This window comes from Diabrotica undecimpunctata, chromosome 5, assembly GCF_040954645.1.
Source record: "Diabrotica undecimpunctata isolate CICGRU chromosome 5, icDiaUnde3, whole genome shotgun sequence".
NCBI lineage: Eukaryota > Metazoa > Arthropoda > Insecta > Coleoptera > Chrysomelidae > Diabrotica > Diabrotica undecimpunctata.
The window spans coordinates 114,859,625-114,881,763 of record NC_092807.1 but is presented as its reverse complement, the minus strand read 5'-3'; the positions used below and the strand labels follow the sequence as shown (position 1 = coordinate 114,881,763).

Genomic DNA, 22,139 nt, shown 5'->3' with positions numbered 1-22,139 from the left:
TATAAAAGAAATATTGGACATCCCGGAAGTATGAACACAACATAGCCAGTATGACGTTCCGGGCAGATGTCATTTTTGCTTGTCGAAAAAGAACAGAGAAACGAAGACCCTATGCGTACAGTGTCAAAAGTATATATGCCGAGAACATACTTCCCAGCTTTGTACTGAATGCTATAAAAGCCAACAACAAATGAAAAATTGTAACGTAAGTTTATAATAAAAGATTTTTGGTTTATATTTAAGTTCTATTTGTTTTTGTTATTAATTAAAACCAAAACTATGTATACGGTCAATTTGACCGTGCGCGCGTTACAACCTAAGTTTTTTGGCGCTTGTAATGCCGGATTAAAAAAACCGGAATACAGATAATAGGAAATGTTAAATTGATATTTTTTTATAAGCTGTTTTTGCTAATTCTTTACAGACGAAGTGAGAAACTTGAACAGTCGAGTAGAGAGTTACACAAGAGTTTGCTGTGGAGCTCTAACGCCTTCATTGTTTACATTTAATTACATTTCGATCAAATTGTGACTAGTTGAATGACAAATGATCCAAGCAAAAATAAAAAAAAAATATTAACGAACACTGATAAATTTATTATACTCAATTTGTAACATATCTATGCTATTTAATTCATAAATAAAAAAAACTCGCACAAGACTCCCAATGCATGTGGAGGGAATATAAATTCGTAGATGAACGAGTAAAACGGCAAAAACGATAAGATTAAAAATATCTAAAAAAGAATAAAAGAAAATTTGAAAACATAGGTAAAGATTTTTTAAGGACATGTTTAAAGTCGAGATGGTAAACATTGAATACGAAGAATTACTGGATTGCAAGTTCCTGAAATAAAATGAGTAGGAGAGAAAGACCAAAGGAAAACCTTTCTAAAACCTACAGTTGATCAAGATACTGCTAATACATGTTGTTCTTTAAATACAAATTTATCATTAAACAAGAAATTACTCGACATTTTTCTGGATATTATAGTTTTTGCACTTCTTTTTATATAAAAAATTATGTCAATATAAAATGTATATTTAAGAGTAATACATATTAAGAAAACTTACCATTCTGTCCAAGACCGGCATAAGTTAAAATAATCTGGAATACTTGTAACATAATCTGTTCGTCCGGTTCAGGAATTCTGCTAATACTCTGCGGCAACAATTGTCTACTAAAAGCCCAAAACGCATAATGGAATCCTTTATATGTTTCACCAGTATCCCCGCCGTGCTCTTGCCTCAGTTTATCCAGCTTATGCTTGCTTAACCTCCTTAAAGTATTTCTCAAGAAGTTTCCTGACGTGTCAATGGGTTTTCTGAGTATATCGTGATCTACCAACGCTCGTCTACAGTTGACTAGATTATGATAGAGTCTAACTCTATCTTCGTTAGTAATCGCCTTAACTTTCTTCATCGGAGCTTCGCTTTCCGTTAGCCATCCAGCTAACGAAGGGCAATAACTAGCTATCAGAGAGCCTATTTCATTCTTTTGTGGTGTTTCGAACACGTAACATTTATGATTATTGTCGTTGAGGTGTCTTTGTAAAGTTATTGTAATAAAACTATCACTTGGGTCAAGAAGTATGCTCTCAACGTCTTGATAGTGAAACTCGTTTAGCACGAATTTGTCGTCGTTTTTGATCAACATAATTCCTTCACTATTGACACCTAATGTCAAGGCATTACCATAAGACCAGTAACCGCGATACGTTACAGGATACATAGTGGTACCGTATAACGGATACTGCATAACACACGACAAATAGAGAGCTTTTGCTGTCAGTTCAGTGCGGTTTGCACCATATTGTCTGTGAGCTTGAGCAATTATCGGCACCTTAAACAAAGAGTTTTATTAGATACCTATTGAATAAATATATTATATGTTTTACATACCCACACATCATCTCCTCTTGTCCTGCTTATCCTATAAGGTAGATATGTGTCAATATCATTATAGTATTCGAGTTTGTTATTATCTTTGGGATTTCCTAAAGCTACTTGTCCCTGTAAACCAGCTAGTTGCAAAGCAACCTTTTCTGTTACAGGAAAATCATCACACTAAAAAGAATAAGCAACTTTAATTATTAACCTTACATAGGGCCAAAAGATCAAATCAAACGAAGTGATCCGAATAAACAATGACTAAACAAATCTAGTGAAATGTTGAGTGATCTAAAAATAAGAGGAACCATGCGCTGTTGCTATTTGAAATCTTTGCTGTATTTAGAATATATATAGATATATACTGGGATGTATTCCATTCAGGTGGGCGAGGAAGAAATCTAATGTCATGGGACCAAATGAGAAAGATGTCATTAACATGCCGTAACCAGCAGGTGGGTTTGAGATTTGATGAGGACAGGGCCGTTGTTTCGAAATGTTTCATGTAAATATCAGCTATTACGGGAGAGAGGGGGGTCCCATTGAGCACTTTTGATTTGACAATAGAAATGATTTTGGAATGTCAAGTATCTATTAGACATGCAGCGTTTTATAAGAGATAAGAGATGTCTTGGGATTTGATGTTTAGAGTCCAAGATAAAAATTGTTTCATCAATACCAATTTTGGTGAATAAAGAAACAATGTCAAAACTAACTAGTATGTTTGAGGGTGAAATGGAAATGTTTTTCAGAAGATCAATGAAATGGAAAGAATTTTTGACAAACGACGAGGCGTTTGCGGCTAATGGTTGTAAAAATAAGGTAAGATGTTTTGCCAATTTCTGAGTGGGGCAGTTGCATGCACTGACGATGGGGGACATTGGGGTTATGGATTTTTGACAGACCGTATATTCTTGGAATTCGGGATGATTTTTCCCTAGATATATAAGTTTTTTTTTTTCTAGATAGGTGGTGGTATCGTTTGGGACGCGTTTGTATTCTGTGGAATTAAAAAGTTAGAACATTTTGTCGAAATAATTAAAACAGTTGAAATTGACGGTGGCATTACTTTTGTCGGCTGGAAGGATGACAATGTCAGGGTTGTTAAAGTTCTTTGAGGGCACGTCTTTCTGAAAGACTGATATTTGACGCTGTGGGTTTGGAAGTACAAAAAATTCTGGCGACATCTTGTCTAGCAACTTCGGCTTAGTCGGAAGGAAGATGAGAAATAGCTTCTTCAATTTGGCAAATAATTTTCTCAGTTGGGATGGAAAGTGGATTGACAGAAAAATTATAGCCTTTTGACAGAGCTCTGATAGCTGAATCGAATATGTTAATATCTAAGTAGAAGGTTGTTGATTCTAAAGGGGCAATTTGCTGACAATGTGTTGGGCTTTTGGTGAGAAAGACGATCGAAAGTTTCACATAATAATATATGGATATTGTAAGAGTGTATGTCATTGTAGGTTTTGAAAAGACGGAAATTTGTTGTATCTAAGTTGCGTCGGGTGGAATGAATTGAATTTCGAAGCGAAAAACCAGTTGCCCTAAGAATTTTTGGAAATGGATGAATATTTAGTGTGATGTTTAATTTGAAGAGATTCTGGATTAACTTGATGGTCACGACACGATGTAAAGAAAGCAAGGTCACAGAGAAGTCTGTATTTGCGTGTAAGAAGATTAGAAAAAGATTTAGTAAGAATGAAAAATTCCTCCCCGTAGAGGCGAATGAAATATTGGGAAAAATTTCCGCGGTCAGGTGAATGAAAATTACTACTATGTTCCCGGAAAGAACTGCGTTGAGAGTTTAAAATTCGACGTTTCGGCAGCCAATTTGGAACTATTAAGAGATATATGCTTCCGTTCAAGTTCGGGATCTCAATCCGCTTACTCCGCTCACTCGTGACATACCAGTATCTTATTCTCCAAAAATACGAGAACCATCAAACGCCACTGAGGCTTTAATCTGCCCACTCCTCAGTGTCAAGTGACGACCAGTTTTACCCTGTGTAGCTCCTTTTATACTCTCAGGATGCGTGGAAACGATATGCGCGGAAACTGTCGAAGCAGCGGGCGCCATGTGACCGGCAGTCTTTTAGCATCATTGTGCGTGTTTTAAGCTGTTAAGGCGTTTTTCAACTTCGATGGCTTCACGGATAATTATCGACTTAGATCCGCTTCTTAGATACCATCGATGGTTTTTGCTTTTTCGAAATATATTTTGTGACCTCTGAATATGCTGTTGAGCTAGGGCTGAAGTAGTATCAGAGTGTTTTACAGATATAGAATGTTCGTAAAAACAGTTGTGGATTCGTTGGTTTGTCTGTCCTATGTATGCTCGTAGGCAACTGAAACAAGGTATCTCGCAGACACCATTATCTTCATTGGGGATTTGGTCTGTTACAGATCTGACGAGATTGGACAACTTGGAGTGAGTAGTGAAGATGATTTTGATGTTAGAGGGTTAACAGTTCTACTGATCTTGTCAGTGACACCATTGATAAAAGGTAGAAAGATTTTGGGCTGATTGGGCCACAAGGTTACTTTTTTGGATGGAGTAATGAGGTTTATATGTTTTTCCATGCTCCGATTGATTTGGGTTTTGTGGTAGCCGTTTTGTAAGAGTGTTTGGCTTACTGAATAGATTTCGGATGATCTGTGATTGTCGTCCCTAAGTCTTCTGGAACCGAAAACAAGAATTTTGATGACTGAATTGAATTGGGCGGGGTGATGGTGTGACTGGACATTGATATAACGATTTGTATGGGTGGGTTTCCGGTAAACGGAATAGGAAAAACTGTGAGTGGGTGTTTCTGAAGAAAAATCTTTATAATATAAACCTTTTCTGAAGTGTTTTTTTATATTTGTTATTTATTTATTGCATTCAATTTTATCAAATATGCATATTTTATTGTAATTAACTACACTTGGTCTCACATTTACTTTACACTCAATATTAACATCAAATAATAATTTTAGATGTATATAACTATAACATAAATGATGTATCCTCGATATGTTGAGTTATTAAGAGTGGCATCAAGAACATATCAGTAATATTTTTGTATTACCAAGTAAAAAAACAAAATAATTTATTTCAAAAAATTTGAAATAAAAAATAAACACATTTTTAATATTGTGGCGTAATAATGATTATTTCACATTAATATAGTAGATAACTTGACTATTAAGAATTGAAAAAAAAGTACTTACTTTAACAACACTGTGTACAGCTTGAGCATACATTAAATTAACTTCTACAGGATCTTGACTAAGTTCACGACTAGATTTGAAGAGCCTTCTCTTGAAAATAAATCTATTTTCTCCTCCACTCACGGTTTGACCGCTTCGTCTTCCTAGCGTCGATAAACCACTTGGTGGTACCAACTTATTTTGATTCCTACAATGTTAAGATAACATAATAATGGATTGAAAACCTATCAATTAAAAACAAAGCAAGATCAAGTGTTAGGCGAGCTATATCAACACAATAAATTATTAATTTTTAAACAAACATATCAAAAGTGTCACAGGAACACAATTATTATTGGATTTTCTTCAATAAAAAACATAAACACATAGAAATACGTAAAATTCTGATTTTTTTCTACAAATCAAGAAATGAAACAAAAATTAATCATCCATTCGCACTATATTGGTCATTGAGCGTCCGAATTTAGCACCTACTCAAATATAAAGGGCTGTGAAAATTATTGAGGATGGTTTTTTAACCTCTGCATCTCTTTTCCGAGCTGCCATCAACAAAATTACTATAGCCAATTTGATAGCCAACGCTCGATAATCGAGCTCGGTACATGAAGAAGAAGGTTTTTTAACTTGTTTTCCACAAATCAAGACATGAAACATTGATAATCCAATTGATCATTGAGCGTCTGAATTTAGCACCTATTTAAATATGAAGGACTTGTGAATATTTTTATATTATGGCTTTTCAAAAGTTGATGCTGCACATCATTTTGACAACTGACAATGAACAATTGGATATTGTTGTTGAAAGCAATGGAGGCCCTCAACACGTAACTAGCCTTACTAGAATATATGTGTGGTAGAATTAGGTCGGAAACTTGTGCATACAATGGAATCGATGAGTGAAAGAACAATATAAACGCCAAAAACGACATTTTGAACTGAGATAGCCAAAATACGTTTAATAACATAACTGGGCAAAAGAACAGTACAAACGCAACTATCTGCGATCCAATATCGACAGGGCGATTTGGTAGATGAGTGAAAGAACCGTATACGTGCGGCGTTTATACTGTTCTTTCGCTCAATGGCATTACGTCGTCGCGCGCCACTTGTAATCAGGATTCATTTAGTGATCGACAGTCAAAGGTTAACAATCTTGCATTCTATTATTTTAAATATTTGAGAGTTTTTGTAAAGTATATCACTGATGAAAAACAATGTCTGGTACAAAAGAAAATATGATCGGCTCCATAGCAACGAATATGTCAACACTGCCGGAAAAACTGTTAGTAAGAAGACTATAGTGCCTTTTAAGTAAGTTATTTGTTATTAACTTGTTTTATATTACCAAATACATACTTATGAGCTGCACATTAGGACAAGTTTGTTATTGTTTGTATTAAGATTTTGAGACATATTTTTTTGGATTTTTCGGGACAGAGATCTAACTTAACCTGAATTTTTTCAGGAAAGATTATATTTATATAGAATTAATTATGTGGTGAGAAAACCAGAGGTTTTTTTTCTCACATCACATACTCAATATACAATTTTGCAGGTGTCACGATAGATGCACGGAAAGCGTAACCCAAGAGGAAAAGGAAGCCATATTGTCCAAGTTGCTTGAAATGAAGTCCAAAAATGAACAGGATATCCATTTAGTGGGCCAAAAAACTGATTTTTTTATTTAAATTTAAGCAATTGTATATTTGAATGTGATATTTAATTGTGATAAACTTTTTATAATAAAAATCTTCGATATTGTGTGATGTAGCCGGTGTGAGTTGGTGGAACTGCTACTTAGCTACTTTTTACATTTCTCGGGGACAAATTTAACAATATGTTGACGTAGGTCGGTTACCACCTGCGCGGTCCACAGACACAGACAATTCTAATAATAATCGTGAATGGACGTTATCAAATTTATATACAGTTACGTGTTTATTAAACTAGTTCACGACCGGCGCGAGTTATCACATTGCAGTTTTAAATTATGTAAACCGCCGGTCGTGTGAATTGACAAATAATTTTTATAACAAGGGGTTACAACAAAAATTTATTTTAAAAAGTTTGGTCCCGATTTAGGAGAGACACGTAGGGTGCCACTACAATTGTCAAAAACAATTTGAGCAAAACTAATACTTTTTCGGAAAATCTCGTATACGTTTAAAGAAATAAACCTATGGGTGGGTTTTTTGGTTTTAATCCTTGCAGAACGTATTATAAAGCATAAATTTTTTTTCTAAAATCAAAAATAAAAAAATTTTCAATGCGGCTAAAACTTATTCGGATATTTTGTATGTATAGAAGTGGACATAAATTGATAAAAAATTAGTACTTACAGTTCCCATTGGGCAATAATGTCATATAAATAATGATGAGCTCGAACATGTTCTTCTCCATCAGGTCGACTTTGGTAAATAGCCCAACCTTCCAAATTTCTTAAACCTAATCTTTCTGCTAACTTTTTGGCTGCATCTCCAGCTGTATCTGTCGGATGGACGTCTATTGCTTTAGTGCGACCATCCAGGAAGAAAAATCTGCATACTATTGTACCCAGCCTTTTCATGGCCTTGAAAATAATAAAAAATAATGTTATATAACGAGAACGGTACTCAGTTTATATACTTTTACTACAGTAAAAATAGATGTTTACAATAATTTCGTATCGTGTGAACTTGTGAGGTTGAGTTCTTACAGGAGGATGCCTAGTCTACGCAAAACTCCACAAAAAATATATGGAGAAATTCCTATCCCCGACACCACAACCATAGTATAGTGTGTTTTTTGTTATTGTGAAAATAAGATCCGGATTTTTTGGATAAAAGGGTAAAATTCCATAGTTTCCATTTCCGCTAGCTCTAATTTATTGCCTATATCCAATTATTACAAATTTCAAGAGAATTAACAAACAGAATCCCATGTCTAAAATTTCGGTAAGTAGAACTTACTTCATTATTTAGAAAATTATGATGAGCTTTAAATTAAGTGAAAATGCTTTAAGTTATACTGTATCCAGAAATTTAGTGTCTCATTATAAAAGTTATTTTAATAACAGCTGTAAAACTGAATAATCCCTTGTAAGTACTCTATTGTTGTATAATTATCACAGCTGTCCAAGCTGACAGGACCGGCATATAGCCAAGTCAACTGTAGGTTAGTATATATAATCAGATCAAATATTATCATTCAAGCGTAATGTCAAAAAACTCTTTTTATAAACATACAAATTTCCCATAATTATTGTATTCTTTTATTAATCATTATTTTAAGTCTCAACGAAATAAAAGCGCCCAAAATTATGAAGATCTCAATTTAGTTAAATTGACTGGACCGGTGGTGGAAATTAATAAATTTTGGGAAAACGGGTAATATCCCAAACACATTAGAACTGACAAACCCGTATATACAGTTATAATGAGTAAACGTTTAACTTAATTGACCTATTAACAAATTACTTGGAATTTATATAACTTTCTACCTGTTACTTATCGTTAATTGTTTTTTAATTTAAAGAGAGTTGTACGATGACAAACTAATACTTAAAAGTCTGCTTCGACGGAATTGGTTGTAAAGTTTCAGTGTTCAGTTTGTGCAAAAAATTAGTTGAGTATTGTAATAAAAGTGTTTATTTTTTTAGAGTGTGTACACTTGCCGGTGAATCCACGTAGTCAAATTTACCTTTATTGTATGAAACAATGTGGCGTCCCTGGAGTCCAGATGATAATAGGGCAATTCTGCCAGTTAATGAACCGGAAGCAAATCGACAAGGAGGTGATCTCATTCAAGTATTAGAACCTGAACAGCGCCAACGAATACATTTATCTACTGATGCAAAACAAATTATTGCTAATGTTTTTCAAACTCTTGTCGAAAAAAATATGAACAGTAACGAAGCCTTACATGAAACGGCAACTTTGACTAAAAAACCATTATCCACAGTCAGAAAAATTGTAACTAATTCTATTATACCAAGATTAATAAGACGGGATAACAGTATTTCTCGGAAGCTCGATCGTGCAGATGAAGATCTTATTCGTCGCAAAGTGTATGCCTTGTATGAAGAACAAATTGTACCCACACTAGATATATTAGTTGACAGGCTTCACGTCGACAACACTGAAATTAAGTGCGGTAGAACAACTGTTTGGAAGTGTTTGCAACGTATAGGGTTTAAATAAAAAAAAGTAGATAAAAGACAGGTACTTATGGAATCCAATCGTTTACGGATATGGCGAATGGAATATTTAAACAAAATTAAACAGTGTCGTCGAGAGAATGGACCTATTATTTATTGAAATGAAACGTGGTTTGATACACACGATACGCCATCTAAAGCATATTTTCCTACATATAACATACAAAATATTATCATCAATTTAAAAGACGACAGTGATAGTGACACAGATTTAACATAATATCTATGTGATGTAATATTTATACTCGTTTTGTGTGTGTGTGTGTGTGTGTGTGTGTGTGTGTGTGTGTGTGTGTGTGTGTGTGTGTGTGTGTGTGTGTGTGTGTGTGTGTGTGTGTGTGTGTGTGTGTGTGTGTGTGTGTGTGTGTGTGTGTTTTGTGTTTTATTGGCACTGGTTTTCACAACCAACTGGCCAGTCAATTTCATAATGATTTTTTTAGACTATAACTTATCACTAACTCAGGGGAGTAATGTGTAGTCTCTGTGTTAAGTAAATGTCTTGTTACTTTAGTAAAGTCGACGTCATTGTCTTTACAAAGGGACGCTAATTGTATCCGAATGTTTGCGGTCCCTCAGGTGAGTACCGATTTACTCGTTTTAAAAGGTTCATATTTATTCATGTTGACATGTTATGTTTAACTTTTCCGTTTCATGTCTGAAAAAGTTGGCAAAAAATGATAAATTTCTTTAGTAATAATTTCACGAAAAAAACTTATTCTTCACTAAAGGTTGTGCATCACATAAAATAATTAATCAATAATCTTATAAAATATTAAGTGGTAGATAGGGAAAATCATAATTATTAATTAATACTGAAGTGATTTTAAATTTAGATATAAGTACAAGAAAATGTTATTTTAAAATGTTTGTAGGTATTAAAGATTATGTCCAAGTTTAGATTCATGGCCTTCTAATAATTAAATAATACATTTAAAGTAAAAAGTAAATAAAAAAATACTTTTGCATTTGTTGATTTTGTATATTGAATAAGTTATCAGTTTATGTATTTTTCCCTTAATTATCTAGATATTTATTTAAGTTAAATATGTAATGTAAATGCCAAATAAAATATAAAATTCGTTAAGCCGGCCCTTTTTACTATTTACCTGAAGAGGCAAATCACTTTATGGCGTCGACTTTATCAGCGGGTTACTTTTAAATTCTGCATAAGTCAGTTCTTATAATTGTGAATGAAGTTTACTAAATAACGTGTACCTTAAGTTATAAACAGTAATTAGGTTGATGAAATTTATCCAATTACAAACAATTAGCTAGTGTTGGGAATTTATATGTACTTACAGCTACTTCTACTGATGATGGAGGATGCTCCCGAACGGAAACTTTGTTGTTATTGCAATTGTCCAAACACCATTGAACGTATTGGCTGATTCTTCCGGGATGTACAATATTTTTTTTTAGGAAAGATACAAAATATCTATATAATAATTTGGATGGTTGAAAAGAAACCACACACAGACACAACAACAACCATACTCTTTCGGTTCCTTCTGTGCTTGGATTATTCGTGGCTTGACGAATGCATTGAACAAATACTTCATCTCTTAGTTCTTCTCGTTCTAATGCATATCCTACGATTGACTGAATAACTTGCAGTTCACGTTCCCCATTCAGTTCTCCCCTTATATATTTGTTTAAATCCTGAAATAAAATAAATTAAAATAATACGTGTATTCTTATCGAGTTTATGTTATAAGAAATGAACCGGGTGTACGTAAGCAAAGCAAAAATCAACGGACGGAGTTGCATATCCCTTGCCTCGTTATGTGTTACTATGGTTTTCTTGTTTTCTGTCTAGGAGTCTAGGTGTCGGAGCGGAGGGGATCGCAGAATTACCACTACCACGTACGAGGCAATATTGCCGATTTTAGTGCTTTATGTATTTGCAATATCTAATCCAAAATCTATCTTGTTTTTTATTGCCTTTTCATTTTTCTTGAAGTAAAAGTGCCAGAGTCTTAAAACTTAATACATATGTTCCTCTTGGTATGAACTTCATAGGCTCCTCTTGGTGTAAGAAAGTACCTTATTAATTTTGGCAAAAGAGTGATTTTTTTCTTTTCATATTCAGTCCTAGAGTCGTGTAGTCACATATATTCTTTTTAATGTAAGAAAGAACCCTATTGAATTTTCAGAGTTAACATGTATTTTTCTTCTTCTTTTCATATTCTTATGACTTTTTTCTTGAAGTAAAAGACTTAGGAGTCTTGAAACTTGGTACATAGGTTCCTTAAGATGTATTAAACAACCTTATTAAACTTTGGGACAACAGGTGATCTTTTTATTTTCATATTCTTATGCCTTTTTGTTTTTAGTAAAGGAAAAGTCCTAGAGTCTTGAAGTTTGGTACCAGGTTTTCTTTTGCTTCTCCTCTTCTTATGCCTTTTTCGTTTTTTGTTTCAAAAGCAAGTGCTAGATTCCTTAAAATTGATAAATGGATTCTTCTTGGAGTAAGGAAAACCCCTATTGAATTTTTGTCCACACGTCTACTTCGTCTTATATTCTTATGCTTTGTTCTTTTTCTTTTAAGTGCCGTCACCCAATCGGAGGTTGGATATCATCATCACTATATTTTCTTTATCTACTGCTGTCTCTCTCTCTCTCTCTCTCTCTCTCTCTCTCTCTCTTTCTCTCTTTCTCTGTTTCTCTCTCTCTCTCTATCTACTCTGAAGACTTCTGTAGAACTAAATTTAAGCCAGTCGTTATTCTTTAAATTTTCTTGATAGTGTTAAATATATACTGATAAAAAAAACCTTATCGAACTGGGGTCACAGAACCCTTCTTCTTCATCAGATCATATTATTATCTATTTTTTTTGTAGCAGGAGCTCTTCTTTGGTTTTATTTTCTTGTGCATTTTTTTTTTCTTGAAGAAAAACTCTTGTCTTAAAAATTGGTCTTAGAACCCTCGTGATGATAGTTAAACTCTATAATATTTAGAGTCCACAGGTTATCTCCTTCAGTTGATATTATTGTACTTTTAACATAATTAAATTTGTATTATACAAGAAGGCAATTCATAACCTTCTACGAGCATCAAAAAATGTGTCAGAAACATAGTTATTTATAGGTAATTATAATAATAGTAATCATAATAATCCTATCCATGAAAAAACTCATGAGTTTTGGGGAAAACAACTTTCGATCCCAGCTGCTCTTAACGCCAATACTGGATGGATCAAAGATTCGGCGCATAACTGTCAACACTATGTTACTACTCCCTACGAACCCTTTACTACTAAAGAAGTTTCATATATTGTCAAAGATCTTCATAACTGGAAATGTCCTGGACCAGACAGAGTTCAAAACTTTTCGCTTAAGAAGTTCTGGAGTATTCATGAGTGCGTATCAGTATTAATTTGTAACCGTTTCACAAGTTTCAAAACTTTATTATTATAATTCCTAGTAAATATCCAAATTAATCTTGCTCACGCTAAGCATCTAAATTACCTCAAGGAACCAACTGTAGTTCCTAACAACTCAGACCTTTGCCTCAAAATCCGAGCGTTCGTAAACTCCGCGAAATTCATCTTCCCTTTCTCTGTTTGAACGTCCAGCAGACAGGACGAAATTTTGTTTGAGTGGTCTCTTGACGAGGTTGGCCGAAACATTTCTTTTCTCTTTTATATTTATATAAATAAATAAATATAATAAAATAAATCTTTATTTTAGACCCTTACTGGGAGTCCTAATCGTTACCAGAACTATGTTTATTGGGCCGAGGTTATCTTAATTATATATTTATGGTATGTGTTCTGAAACCAGAATGTATAGTGAGCCGCCATTACATAAAGCCTTCAACAATGCGAAGAATTACCGTTGTTTGGTATAAGTGCCTTTTGTGGCACTTATACCAAACTGTGGATATTATGTTTCTGCTGCCGATGGATTCAACGTTCTGAAATCCCAGCCTGAGTACCTAGTTGGTAAAAATTATATCGTTTCTACAAGCCACACAAGCATTTCGATAATTCAGGTTGTACAAATTTTATATTTTTTTTATTCGTTACAAAATAATAAAGGTTAGTTTTGTTTTAAATTTTCCATTTTATTTCTCTGTCTGAGCCCGTTTCTTTACGAGGGTAAATAACGGCTGGCGCCCAATTCATTTTAATTTTAAAGATCATACAAACAGATTTTATATGAATTTTGAAAGAACAACACCCAATTTTCTTTCGACACGAGCGAAGCCGCCTGGATTATTTATGTAAATAAGTAAATAGTTTGCTTACGTTACAAATTAATCACACTATTTCTAATCCGCCGGAAATACCATCATTCCTAACACAGCGAGCAACTTATTTAATACCAAAGGATCAAAATAACACCCAAGATCCAACCAAGTATCGCCCAATTACTTGTGTTCCAACTTTGTACAAATTGGTCACATCCTGTGTAGCCCAGCGTATCTACTAACACTGTGCTATAAACAATATCATAGAGCCTCAACAGAAAGGATGCGCTAAGGGTTCCATGGATTCCAAAGAACAAACTATCATCGACTCAGTCATCTCTAACCAGGCATACACCAAAAAAAGGAACGTCTCTATAGCTTGTATTGACTACAAGAAATCCTTTGACTCAGTGCCGCATGAATGGCTTTCTGTTGTGTATGGATGATTTGAAATTAATGACTTTCACTCGAAACCAACTAGATCAGATGCTAAAAACTGTAGAAAACTTTTCTGGTGATATTAGTATGTACTCCGGTCTAGATAAGTGCCTTGTTTTGAATATAGTCAGAGGAAAGGTTCAGCCAAGAGGATTCGATATGCAAAATGGTCAAAACATCGAGGCTATAGGTGAAAATGACATGTATTAATATCTTGGAGTAACGCAGCGCGGAAAATTGACCATAAACAAATGAAAATCAAATTAACTTCAGTGTTCATACGAAGAGTAAAACAGCTGCTCCGCTCATATCTTAACAGTAAAAACTTGTTTAGGGTATTAAACACCTACGCATGTTCCGCGCTTAGCTATTCATTTGGTACTGTTAAGTGGACTAAAACAGATATAGACAATATTTAGCGAAAAGTACGAACACACCTCACAAAGGCACAAAAACACCATCCTCGTAGTGCTGTAGATAGAACGATATTACCGCGGTATATAAGAGGAAGAGGACTTATGGATATAAGTGAGTAATTTTAAAAACAGATTACTAATTTAAGAACTTATTTTCAGATACAGGCTGAGACATCCACTTTACATCGCGCGATTTGTGCAGTAAATGACACAACACCGCTTAAATTGAGGAAACCAGAAATGCCAATAAACCACCTTTCTAGGGATGAAAAAATGTGCACCTGAATGGGTAAACCACTGCATACGGGAGACATCGCAATTAGGTCAATCAAGACTATGTCGACAATATAGCGTCGAACTCTTGGCTGACATCAGGAAAGATGTTCTATGAAACAAAAGGTTCATTACTCGCCATTCAGGATCACGTTATACCAACCAAAAATTACCTGAAATATATCGTCAAAGACCCTCAGGTCCAAAATGACAAATGCCGATATGGATGCCAAGCTAAAGAAACCATATAACATCTTACTGGGGGCTGCCAGGCATTTGCTGAAACTGAATATAAGGAACGGTATGACTCAGTAGGAAAGATCCTTCATCAAGAGATAACCATCAAACTGCGACTTCTCCAAACAAACCATATCCCTTATTATCAATACGTCTCTGACAGTGTGCTCACACACCAGCCAGTAGCGCATAATACACCTCAGATCTCATACTATTTAATGAAGTAACTAGACAAACAACACTAATTGATGTGGTGATATCAAAAATAATCTACGTGTTACATATATCAAAAAATCGCCAAGTACAGGGATCTGGAAATTCAAATACGGAGACAATAGAGAATGAAAAATACCCAGACGATATCTATTATTCTCCCTACTACTCGAGTCGATCCTACTGTACTGTAAAGCTGTACTACTCTCGACGTCAAGATGTGTACCAAATTTGTTTTGGGAGTTCTCCAGCCTATCAAGTCAGCTAGTAATGACGGAAAGATACCTACCTGGGCTCAATCTTTTTGATACCGTAGGTATCTAGGATGAAGAAATTTATCAAATTAAACATAAACGTGAACTAACCGGATAATTTTAACTTACCCGGAATATACTGCAAGCAATATTTATATTGTCTGGATCATATAAATGAATATGGGAATTTGGTATTGAATTCCCTTTATAGTATATAACCATCTCTTCCTTAGGAATCATTTCTGAGCTTTGTCTCTTCCTCGTTAAGGTGGCCATTATAGTACCTTCAGGACTTCTTTCATGAGCGTTGAAATAATTATTAGCAAATTCCACCATATCTAGTTGAATATCATCGGTGATTTTCTCATTTTCATTATTTTCGTTAAGTTCTTGTAATTTCTTTTCTACCCGGAATTTGCGTCTCTGTTCTTTCTCGGCGTTATTTTGTATTTCTTGCTGTTGAAGCATTTGCTGTTGTTGCTGCTGTTGTTGCAGCTGTAGTTGTTGTTGATGATCGTGTGAATATCGCCAAGTTGGATGCTGTAATCAAATACAAGATAAACATTTAATAAGATATTTAAGAAAAATAACAAATTTAATATTGTAATAAGAGTTGCACTGGATCTTTGCTATATATATAAAAATAAGTTAGACTGATTTAGAAATAGATTGAATGGTCAAAGAGACTAAACAAATGGAAGACCATCATCACTTTATCTAATTTATACAAAACGCCCACAATAAAAGTCTGATGAAAATACGCGTCATTTCTTCAGACCAATTTAAGATTAAGAAGGCACAATCATTTCGCAGAAGCCAAAAATAATATTTAAGTTAACAAGTTGACTAGTCCTGTATAATGGTCTGTAATATTTTTTTAAACTGTTTTATAATAATATTTCTGTAAATAAAAATATTCTATAATATTTTATAAATTGCATTTAATAGAAGGCAGAGCTATGTTTACCGTGGGTTCTATGTCACTCACACGCGATCTATAGAATTTTTCATACAAAAATCATTTCACATCATTCCAGATTTGCGGCGTCAGAACCCCACGCGTTGCCAAATCGTAGAGTAGTTAAAAAGTGAGAAATTGTTAAATGTCAACTATTTAAGAATACACTAAAAAACTGTTATTTTTTATACACTAACACTTTTTTATTACAGTCAAATGGATTTTTCAATTAAAGAACATATTCACATTTTCGAAATTTCTGTTTTCGCTTTTCAATAATGTGCAAAACGAGATACTTTAAATCTATAACATAATATCATAGAAGATCTCATAAAAATGTATAATTTGCCACTAACTCTTTATAGCGACTATTCAGTTGTTTTTGGCATTTTTCAAACACAATCACATTACACAACAATAATTAGTTTTTAAAGCAATTGAAGTATATTGAATACGTGCATATTTATATTGCGAATCAAAAAGATACACAAATGAAAAGAAACATAAACAAAATTTCTGGTCACACACCCAAATGTCATTTGAGTTCAGTCTAAAATTCTCAATGTAATTAGGATTACATTTTTCTTATTCTAATAGCATGTTGACGCCAATAATGAAAGATCGGGCAGCTCCGTATGTGTGTCGTATTTTTTAGCTGTGTTAGGGAAATTTTAACTCTGAGGTTAATGTTATGGAAATTTTAAATACAAGTGACGTCAGTTTGTATAAATCGTGCCGTGAAATGATTTTACTGTGAAAAATACTATAGAAATGGCGCAGAAATGAGATATTACAATTATATTATCCAAAAACAGTGATTATTAAACACACATACCCTATGGCTTCAACTATTGGGATTCAAAACCAGTGATTTGTAAACCCACGTACCCTAGGGCTGCATATTGAAGAGATCAAAATTAGTGGGTGAAGTAAAACCACATACGGTTTGGCTTTGGCTGTTTCTTGTTGTTTATACAAGTACATTGGGAATTATTGACTGAGAAACAAGTTATCGATGATTTCTTCAGTTCAATATGAGGTATGATATGACGCCATGTACATGTTAAATATATATATATATATATATATATATATATATATATATATATATATATATATATATATATATATATATATATATAAGCTTGCCACATGTACCAATCCCTACATGTCACTTTATCGTTAGGTATTAAAAAGAGCTATTACTTTAGTTTTAGGCAGATATTTATAAAAATTGGATTTATGGACAATTTTTTTTTAATATAAAAATATGATATTATTTTTGATTGCTGAACATACAATTGCAATTTGGTCCACTTTTATGAGTCACCCTGTATAATATAAAGACTGCGAGAAGATCGAATTGACTGGTGAATAGAGGACAATAGTTGTGAACGAATATGTGAGGTTTGGAGGATTTTTTTTCCAGATTCCAGGACTGTTCGTCCTACATAAGGTATTGGATAGCAATTATATTTATTCCTTTTATTAAATAAATAACTTTACCGGATAAGAGATAAGATTATCGGAGCAATTATGCAGTGCGATAAAAAAAATGTATAAATAAATATAAAAAAAGTAAATGTTAAATATATAATAAAAGCAAAGCAGAAAAGGAACAGAATATTAGTAAAAGTTTAATGAAATATTCTTAATTATATAAATAAGCATTAAGTTCAAACGATGAAACTAACCATCTACAAAACTATATACATAAACATCTCATCTTTATCTAACCGGTCCTACATTTACACTTACCACTCCACTACTGGATCTCGATACAGAAGGAGTAGGTTTCGGAGATTCTGAAGATAATCGGCTTGGCGGTGCTGGAAGAGGAGGAGGAGAAACACAAACAGGAACTGGTTCTTCCCTTGGAAGAACAGCTTCATAGATTGGTTCGTCTGTAGTATTCTTTGTTTCTGTTTCGACCAGTACTGGTGGTGGTTCTGGTGCAACCTGAAATTAATTGTGACGTTTGTGGAGGAAGAAATTTGGTTTCAACTTTATTTGGAATTTCAAATTTGGGTGTGTGTGTTTTACCTATTGACAAGAAAGGAAATCAAATAATCTGTAACAATTACAAAGGAATTACTCTTCTGAATGTGACCTATGAAATATTCTCTATGATTTTGATTCTGTGAAAACGTAATAGGTAGATATCAGTATGGATTTCGCAAAAGAAAAATCATCGATCAATTAAATATTCTTTCTAAGACAAGCTTTAGATTATGAATATGGAATTGACACCCACCTCTGTTTCTGAAGTCAAGATGCGCCTATGATAGCATAGAAATAAATTTGCTTTACAAAGTCACGGTAGAATTCAATATCCTGGTGTACTTAAGGAAAGTAGTAAAAACAACACTCTAAAAGTAGAGTAGGTTAGAGTGCTGAACGGATTGTCAAGACCCAGACATAGATAGAATTATGCTAAGAAGATAGCTTATCATATCTCCTATGCAACATTGAAACATGTCCAATCATCTTGCAATTTCTCTCAATGTTTTCCTCTCAGAAAATCTTTTAGCTACGTCCATGGCTAACAAATCCGCAGAGAGTGCATGGTCACTCTTGGAACCTGCATGGAACCTCTTTATACTGTGGCATGGTTCGCTTTCTAATTGGCATACTGAGGACACATTCTCTTCATATGAGTCTTTCCTTTTCAGAAACAACTCAATAGCTGAGTTGATTCTGTGTTTTGTCGAGTTGCCAACTCTTCGCTTCTAAAAATCTTTTACCTTTTATTAATTTGGGAATATATTTCCTAAGCTTCTTGAATCCTAAGAATCTCTTATGGTCTAGCTCTGTCAAACCCCGACTAAGACACCTCGGGCAGACTGAAGCCCGGACCGTAGTATTCTTATTTATGTAGCCGTGTTGTCAATCACCAGAGCATTTTTTATCTTCCATTAGGTACAGTTCTTCCTAGCCCAACCGTGGTAACTATTTCCATTGTTAACAAATTAAATGGCAACAAATTAAATTTATTTCGCTACAACATTTCTCTGATGGCATCTACATCATAGCAAAAAAAAACGCGAATCTAATCCAAGCGTTAAGGGTGTTCAAATCATCATCATTATTCTGGCTTGACAACCCTGCGCGGGTCCTAGCCTCCTCAAGAATTTCTCTCCAGTCATCCCTATCCCTCTATCGTCACTAACGGGGTTTAAATAGCAATAAAAATAAAGGGGCTACAGGTTAATATAAGTAAAAATAAGTATAGGAAAGTTATAACTAAGATGCAAACAGCACGACCCAAAGACCTAGTGACCGAAGTACATACTTTTGAAGGAATAAGATACTTTATACATCTTTTTCTTTTTGTCCTACATCAAAATTATGCGGTCTTTGGTATTTCAGTCCAATCTGGAATGTTTCTCAGCCAACAAGCTTGCTTCCTGCCTACACCTCTTCTACTTTCCATTGAGAATCAGCTGTAGTAGTTCATATCAATATCGTCTCAATATATGCTATAAATAAGATGTTTTCCTACACTTAACAGTTTTTAGTAGTTCTCTAATTTGGCGCGGAATTCGAAATGCACGTGAAACTTTCAAAGTAGAGGACAAATGCGAATAAATGGCAGATAAACGTCTATACGCTGGAACTGTATGTCACAAAGAAAAAGAACTACTTCACTATTCTTGTTGATTCTTCTTAGTACTTCGGTGTTAGTTATGTGCTGTCCAAGAAACTTTTAACATTCGCCTATGTATCCACATTGCATGTTTCAATTCGGTTCATGGTTGGTAGTTTTAGTTTCGGGCCTGGAGTGTCATATTTGATTCCAGAGGAGGTGAAGTAATTTTGTTCCAGTTTCTTTTGTTTCCTTGATCTTTTCTGCTAAAGAGACTCATCATTCAACGGAAGGTAGAACGCCAAAAACCACGAGGAAGATCTCCAACAAAATGGATTGACCTAATCACTGGAAATTGCAAAGAAAACCTATGCACAATGTAGACAGAAGTCTACAGAGACAGACCATATACAATATTACGAAGACCTCTACACTTCCTCCAGAGAGCAAAGACTGAAGAGAGAGATAGAGAGAGAGCGAGAGAGCGAGAGAGAGAGTGAGAGAGTGAGGAGGTTAGGGAGGAAGAGCTAGGGAAAGAAACAGACAAAGACAGAGGGGAGACAATGAGAGCCCTCAATACCTCCTATTGGCAAGATACATATGAATGAACGGGACATACTATGAAAGGCATACTATAGTAAATTCTCCAGTGTAATCCTTAAAGTTTTCTATACCTGGATAACAAAATGAAATACTATACACAAAAATGATCTATAAGAAAGGGACAAAGGTAGTTCAGACATAATCTAAAATATTGAAGTGGAGGTTCGTTATCTTTTCAACAAGATTTCTTAATGATTAAAATTATTAGAATCATCTATTATTTTTGAAACATATTTCTTGAAAAATCACAAACATTAGTTTTAATAACATTTTCTTGACTAATTTCCAACTACTGCTTCTTCTTATAAACTTTGTTGACTGTCGTACTATTTGGTGATAATAAAATTATTTGATATATTGTGTTATATTATTAAATGGAATGCCGTTATGAAACGAGTTACAAAGCGATGAAATATGACTAACTAATATTATACATAGTAGTAATAGAAAATGAAATTATAAACTATTATAAAATGTATATATTTAATAATATGTGGTGCAATGTAAGAAGTACTGTTAAATAAGTCTATAAAATAATTACACACAGTAATAAATCAATCTCGTGAAGTAATTTCATAGCCGTACCAAAATATGTCTACTTTAGATATAATTTACAGAGTTTCCCACCAAAGTTGACCACGGACCAGATCTTGGGAGCTATAACACATAAGCTTACACACCAGCTTAACGACACCAGTTAAAAACGCTTGGTTAGAGATTATGTAGTTATCGTTAACAAAATTAGTTTCAATCAACCATTAAGTCCAGACTCCTAGTTTTATTTAACTCAAGATATACCTTACATGCTGTCAGGTCAGACCGGAGTTTAAAATTGTAGAGATTTGTGTCTAGAGAAATGTAAAACCAATTTAAACCCCCAAAACACCTTGTATTAGATGATGGCAATTTGGCGGTAAACTGGAGATTTTTTTAGAAAATTTGACCTTTATATGGATGTAGTGAAAAAGATCCGTGTGGCTCAAAGGGCGATGGAGCGTGTTATGTTGGGCGTTTCAATACGAGACAAGATCCCAAACCGCCAGCTACGACAAAGATCAGGAGTGGACGATGATGTAGAGAAAATATCAAGTGAAGTGGAACTAGGCAAATCACTTGGCTTGAATGACAGATAACAGATGGACGGATACTGGAATGGAGACCAAGAGATGATGTCTACCGAAGCACAAGTCATTCACCAACACGTTAAAGTGACTATCTAAAACGTTGTCATAGGAATTGGATCTAAAAACGATCTAAAACGATCGAAACTGACGTAAAGTTATGAGGGAGATCTATGTCTAGCAGTGGACAAGCGAAGATTGAATGATGAATGATAAAATGATGGATGCCACCGATTTAGAAGACAAGCTTGGGAAAAAGAAACTTGCAACATTCTTGACTTTATTTGGAGATAATGGATTAGAATTGTTTAACACTTTACATTTAGTGTAGAAGAAGACTAAAAAATTTATAACCGATCATGGATAAATTTTAAGAGTACTACTACCATAAGTCAAATATTATTTAGTGGCGGTTTAATTTTAACAGCATTGTCCAAAAAGACGGACAAAATTTTGATTGTTTCGTAACTGAGTTAAAGAAGACAGTGAAAATGACTAAAGATCAGGACGACATGGTTAAAGACACAATTGTTATTGGAATAAAAGACAAAC

At 34.1% G+C, this 22,139-nt stretch overlaps 1 protein-coding gene across 1 annotated transcript in view; it reads right to left on the bottom strand.

Annotated features, from left to right (window-relative positions):
• The window catches only part of Myo81F (unconventional myosin 81F), a 178,973-nt gene that overhangs the window by 16,039 nt on the left and 140,795 nt on the right, over positions 1-22,139 (bottom strand). The window contains exons 12-18 of the mRNA XM_072532583.1: positions 18,036-18,236; positions 15,449-15,859; positions 10,597-10,956; positions 7,442-7,671; positions 5,103-5,289; positions 1,902-2,066; positions 1,074-1,842 (exon numbers count right to left, since the gene is read on the bottom strand). Coding sequence (XP_072388684.1) covers positions 1,074-1,842; positions 1,902-2,066; positions 5,103-5,289; positions 7,442-7,671; positions 10,597-10,956; positions 15,449-15,859; positions 18,036-18,236 — 2,323 coding nt within the window. The remainder of the gene's footprint in view (positions 1-1,073; positions 1,843-1,901; positions 2,067-5,102; positions 5,290-7,441; positions 7,672-10,596; positions 10,957-15,448; positions 15,860-18,035; positions 18,237-22,139) is intronic.